The sequence below is a fragment of the Sphaerodactylus townsendi genome, linkage group LG07 (assembly GCF_021028975.2).
Source record: "Sphaerodactylus townsendi isolate TG3544 linkage group LG07, MPM_Stown_v2.3, whole genome shotgun sequence".
In the NCBI taxonomy this organism is placed as follows: domain Eukaryota; kingdom Metazoa; phylum Chordata; class Lepidosauria; order Squamata; family Sphaerodactylidae; genus Sphaerodactylus; species Sphaerodactylus townsendi.
In genome coordinates, this window is record NC_059431.1 from 117,081,917 (window position 1) to 117,087,916 (window position 6,000).

Consider the following 6,000-nt stretch of genomic DNA (forward strand, 5'->3'; position numbering starts at 1 on the left):
GTATCCCTTTACCTGGGTGATCCAGGTGTGAATAAAGTATCTCTTTACCTGGGTGATCGCTCAGCCTGTCCTCTTCCCCCAAAGGCAGATTAGCAATTTACCAGAGTCTTCTTTAACCAATGAAGGCCTTTTCAATACGGGAACGCAATCTTCGTTTTTAATTCCCTCGCAAAATGACCCTGAACCGCGGCGGTATTAATTATGCTTGTCAGAGGTGTTCTCAATTTGTCCTGGCAAGGTTTAATTAACCAAGAAGGAGAAGAATCAAGTTTTAAGGTGAACGGCCCTCACAACTCCAAGGGCACCTTCCTACTTTGGACAGAGAGATCGGAATTGATCCAGGGACCTGTGACAAGCTGAGGCGTTGAAGCTAACATTCAAGTCGGAATGCAGCAGAGGCTTATGGGATGGGTTACAGAGGGCAACCCCAGCTCTCACAACTGACCTAGAGCTACCAGGCCTCATATCGATAGCCCCTGACACTCTGGAACCAAAAAAGGTTGAGAAAAGCAGAAGGAATAATTAAAACTAGTAATATGAAAATATGGCTTTGTTGCTTGAAGAAATAATGTTCAAAACAATGTTGCACGCTTGAAATTATACTCATTCAGTAGAAATTTGGATCAGAAGTTTGCATCTCCAGTGACACCTATACATCAGATTGATTGCACATAATTTGCTACATGAATCGACCTGTCATGCGGTGACCTGACAGGTCTTCTTCGGGGTCAAAGTACATAGACACACAAACAGAACTTAGCATACAGTACACAAATAGTACAAAAGTACAAATAGTACAAAAGTCACAGAATCTAGAAGAAGGGTTTGATTCTCCGCTCTGCCGCCTGAGCTGTGGAGGCTTATCTGGGGAATTCAGATTAGCCTGTACACTCCCACACACGCCAGCTGGGTGACCTTGGGCTAGTCACAGCTTCTCGGAGCTCTCTCAGCCCCACCTACCTCACAGGGTGTTTGTTGTGAGGGGGGGAAGGGCAAGGAGATTGTAAGCCCCTTTGACTCTCCTACAGGAGAGAAAGGGGGATATAAATCCAAACTCTTCTTCCTCTTCTTCTTCTTGTGAGTCCTAGAAAAATATGAATAAAATTGTAGATATCCCCTCCATGTTGTGACTTTCCCCATAGTGATTTTGATATATTATGGGTTGGCTGACAAAATTAAATAGGAATCATTGGAGAGTTTTCGGAAGCCGCAGATGACACAGAAAAAGTTCAGAAACTCAGAAACGTATAAAATATATGTGTAGTATTGTATAATATCAACATATTCTATCTTTTAATACCATAAATATACACAATATCTTTTTGAAAGTTAAAAGAAAATGAAAAATTCAGACTGGTATAAAAGGAGGGACAACATATTTTAAATGGATTTACAGATAGCAGGGGGCGCCATGCCCCTAAACCCAGCGATATGGAAGGGATAACTGTATCACCTTTCTCAATGGATGCAACGTTAACAACTCCACAAACAACAAATGCACTGCATCAACCGCTATTTTATCAATTGCGCTAAGCCCACATACAAAGTGCAATACATAAAGTGCAACCAGTGAAAAGTGCAAAAACATCAGAGCCTGGACTCCAAGTACCTATACGGACGAAGATATAGGACCGAGTGAAGACGACATCGTTTAGTCACCTTGGCTATGTTGTATGGTGATGTGATATGTGTAGTATTGTAAGAGTCCAATGTTTTTGCACTTTTCACTGGTTGCACTTTATGTATTGCACTTTATATGTGGGCTTAGCGCAATTGATAAAATAGCGGTTGATGCAGCGCGTTTGTTGTTTGTGGATAACTGTATCACCACCTGGTAGGGCAGGAAGAAAAATAAATAAAGGCAAAATCAATGTCACCCAGTTGCTGTTAATTCACTTCCAGTGCAAAACCAGAAGTGACATTATTGTGTCACTCTAGCACAGGGGTAGGGAACCTGCGGCTCTCCAGATGTTCAGGAACTACAATTCCCATCAGCCCCTACCAGCATGGCCAATTGGCCATGCTGACAGAGGCTGATGGGAATTGTAGTTCCTGAACATCTGGAGAGCCGCAGGTTCCCTACCCCTGCCCTAGCACAATGATGTCACTTCCAGCATGATCCTGGATGCATCAGCGTTGTATCATCAAAACTACTTACTTTTTCTCCAGACTCTCCCACTAATTGCCAGCAGTTGGCTGGCAACCTTACAGTGTCCACTTAAACAGGAGGCAATGCCCAAGCGATGTCACATGCAGTTAACCTACTACAGCTGTGATCCTGCAGTTTCGTCTCCTCCAGACTGCTAAGGGCGTTCACCACATTGCCCTTCAGCAGTGCACAGTAGAGAGATCCCTTGGCTGAGATATTCCTTGAAACTCACCCATTTGGTTTAGACTGGAGTAACTGTCCTTAGGATTGCATGGTTAGTCATTAAAACGTCTACATCTCAACCTCTTTGTTAAGAGGATCCCTAACGTGAAATGACAAAGTGCAATGGCTGAGCCGTCTCCTTCCATATATCCCTGCGCACCCACTGAAGTTATCAGGCCAAATGTTTTTAACTATTATGGTAAGCTGCCTTGAACCACGAGAAAAGACCAGATATAAATATTTCAATAAATAGATAAATGGAACAGAGCAGAGAAGCATGGCCTTCCAGGCGATCATTTGGATCTCCCGGATTTATCCCTCGGTCTGCAAAGCTGGAATTTTAACTTCTGAGCCGAGAATGGATTTGATGTCTCGATAAAGAAAGAATTAGCATATCACCATCACCCCCACCTCGTGCTGTTGATTTTCAAAAGCAACCACACCGCAGAGGATGAAATTATAGCGGATTACTTGCAGGCATTATTTTTCTAATGCATTATGAATGTATTATCCCCCCGAAGAGCTGTTTTCAGTGTATCACTTATGCCGGTAGGGCAAGCAGAGGGGGTACTCCTGAAAGTCACTGTAAAGAAACCGAGAAGAAGCAGCGGCCGTTCTCTGCTCTGGGTGGTGTTTCCAGGACGGGACCGGGGGGAGGGGGGGCGCTTGCAGCAAAAACAACCTGATGTCGATGGGGAGCAATATTAATTACTTTCAATGTGCCTCGCAAGAGGGAGCGACTGCGTTTTATTATCGCACAAATATTATTTGAAATGGGAAGGTTACTCTAACTGTTGCCATCATCTCTGTATCATTAACTTTCCCTGTATGGAGAAGAGATTAACGGCTGTGTAAATCGTTATGGAAAACAGGTGAATGATAACGGCACATTTTTAATATAAATAAGTTTCTGCAATCACCTCTCTCTCTCTCTCACCCACCCATGGAGGAAATTACGTATTCACACCAAATAAGCATCTTTGCAGTGGCGCTGAGCCTTCTCAGACAGCTCGCATGCCGATGAAAATGACTACTTATTGCAGCAACTCCAGCCATCTGTCACTGATCCAACGGAGAACATTTTTTGCAACTATAATACCTATATTGGGCTGTCGTTAATAAGTCTCCTAGCGAACGCTATGTAAATACAAAACAGGAAGCTTAATTAAGAAGCAAATGGTCGAGAATACAGCTGCTGTATGAGGTTAGAAATCAGCCTTTTTAGGCTGAGAGGTTGCAGCCGTGAGGCTGTTTTGGTTTTTTGAACGTGAGTTTCCACGTTTAACTCTTTTTCTCTCTGTTTTTCTCCTTGTCTGCAATTCTGAGAAGTGCGGCTGCGCAGAGAGCAGCTTGAGGGACTGTAGAACTGAACCTATTTTATTCAGTCAGCTTGAAAATCGTGAGGTCTTTAGATTATAGAGAGGACCACATTCTGTACAAATTTGGTGCCATCAACTTTATAAGCAGCCACCATAGGTCCTCGTATACATTCTTCATTGAAATGAAGTTCCTGAACTCTGGAGCCACATGGATTTAAATTCCAAACGCTTAATGCCCTACCTGAAAACAAGCGAGTTGTAATGATTTTTTCCCCCACTTCCACGATCAACTCTTTTTCTCTCTGTTTTTCTCCTTTCCTCCTGCTTTCTTGACTCCTTTGCGTGCTTTCACTCTCTGGGGCTTTCCCCACTGACAGAGTTGAACTGGTTTATACCTAGGTTCGCCTCAGTGAATCCCCACTGCCACCAAGCTCAACAATTGTTTTGTCTCAGGTCCCCCCGCCCCTCAGAACTGCGACATCCTTGTCGCAGTTATGAACTACGCTTTTCTGCCAGAACAAGGTCGATACCGCTTCGAAGTGGGGAAGCATCGAAACGACACCTCATCCGTTCAACCAATCACGAGCCGCTTTTGTGGCATGCGCAGAATGGGAGAGTCGTGGCGGGCAGAAAGCGCATGTAACTGTAAACTGTAAAAACTGTAAAAAAAAAGAATGTTCCCATTTCCCACAGTAACACAAGCACTAATCATGATCGAGGAGCGAAACAGGCACCAAGATGATCCCGCCCACTTAGCTCGGTTCCAGGGGGCTAACTCAGTTGCTGTGGGGACAGCCTGGAATCGCCCTCCACTGAAGGGAACCGAGTCGACCTTAGCTCCCTTCTGTAGTGGGGAAACCCCCGGTCCGTCTCCTTGAAACGGTAGACTAGGATCAAAGAGTCTCAGGTTCAGATCCTCAGTTTGCTGTGAAACTCACTGGGAGACTTTGAGCCAGTCACTCAGGAAGGGTGGAATGAAAATGTACTCAGTAAATAAATACCAGCATCCTAGCACAGAGTGGTAAACTGCAGTACTGCAGTCTGTGCCCTGCCCACAACCTGAGTTCAATCCCAACAGAAGTCTGTTCAGGTTGGCCCTTTCCACTGAAATCTCATTAAACATTTCTAAAACGTTTCTAAATGTTTCTAAAACATTTCTAAATGATCAGTCCCCCCTTGCAATGATGTATGTCTGCGCTCACACCCTTAAAATGATTCCTGACTGCCATTATGTGATCCCTCCTTTTTTTGAGTTCTGTGTTGAATTGATGCTTCAGTGCTTTGCAGCCCTGTTCTGTATTCTGTACTCCTCATATACTTGATGCTTCGAAGGTTGGTCCCCCCCAAAAAAATAAAATAAAAGAACAAACAGAGATATGCTGAATGAGATCTCAAAGAGAGCAAGTCTATAGAATTTATTAGTGTGGATGTTTTAATTAATTTACCATTTGTCTCTTTTTAACATTTTGTGAATGCTCATTTTATTGTTTTATTTTAATTGTAATGTTTTATTGCTCTTATGGTGCTTATTTTGTATTGGCTTTTGACCATACAAAGTAAAAGTTGACTTGACTTGATGTGCTCTTAGCCCAGAGGTGTCCAACTCAGGAGCTTCAGATGTTCATGAACAACAATGGCATGGCATCATGCCTGCAGGGGCTGATGGGGATTGTAGTACATGAACATCTGAAGCGCCAGAGTTGGACGCCCTTGTCTTAGCCTAACCTACCTCAAGGTTAAATTGGAGACAGGAACTCAGTGGATGCCATTTAAGAGGAAGGGTGGGATAAACAAATACTAGACAATTTGAATTTAATAGTGACTATGTTTTGTCGTATTCTGAGTCAAGATGCTTGTCAACTGAATGTTTGAAATTCTTATCTTTTGTTTGTCCACAGGGCAGGCACACCATGGCCAGGTCTCCTACATTGCTCCTCCGATTCCTTTAGACTCTGATCTGGAGAGGCAATCGTTTAAGGGTGAGTTGTCAACTTAATCCATCCTCTCAGAGAACATTCATTAACTGGCCTCAAGGAATTTTTTTATTTTTTATTTTATTTATTAAACTTTTATACCGCCCCATCCTCCAGGGGCTCTGGGCGGTGCCAGGGGAGAATGATCTCACGTCTTGAGTGTAATATTCTGAGGCACAGACACTCTTTAGATCTGAAGCAGATTTGAAATCATTCGCCAATCTCAACCTGGTATCCTCCATTTCTCCACTGTATGGTTTCTCATTAGGGATTGTACTGAATTTTTAAATCAGTTCTGTGTGGTATCACTTTTGTTTCTAGCATTCCCGCCACGGTT

General features: G+C 43.4%; 1 protein-coding gene across 19 annotated transcripts in view; it reads left to right on the top strand.

Moving 5' to 3' along the window:
- Positions 1 to 6,000, top strand: part of ADGRL3 (adhesion G protein-coupled receptor L3) — a 907,827-nt gene that overhangs the window by 595,241 nt on the left and 306,586 nt on the right. For all 19 annotated transcript variants that reach the window (XM_048503336.1, XM_048503340.1, XM_048503323.1 and 16 more), the window contains one exon: positions 5,589 to 5,669. In XM_048503336.1, coding sequence (XP_048359293.1) covers positions 5,589 to 5,669 — 81 coding nt within the window. The remainder of the gene's footprint in view (positions 1 to 5,588; positions 5,670 to 6,000) is intronic.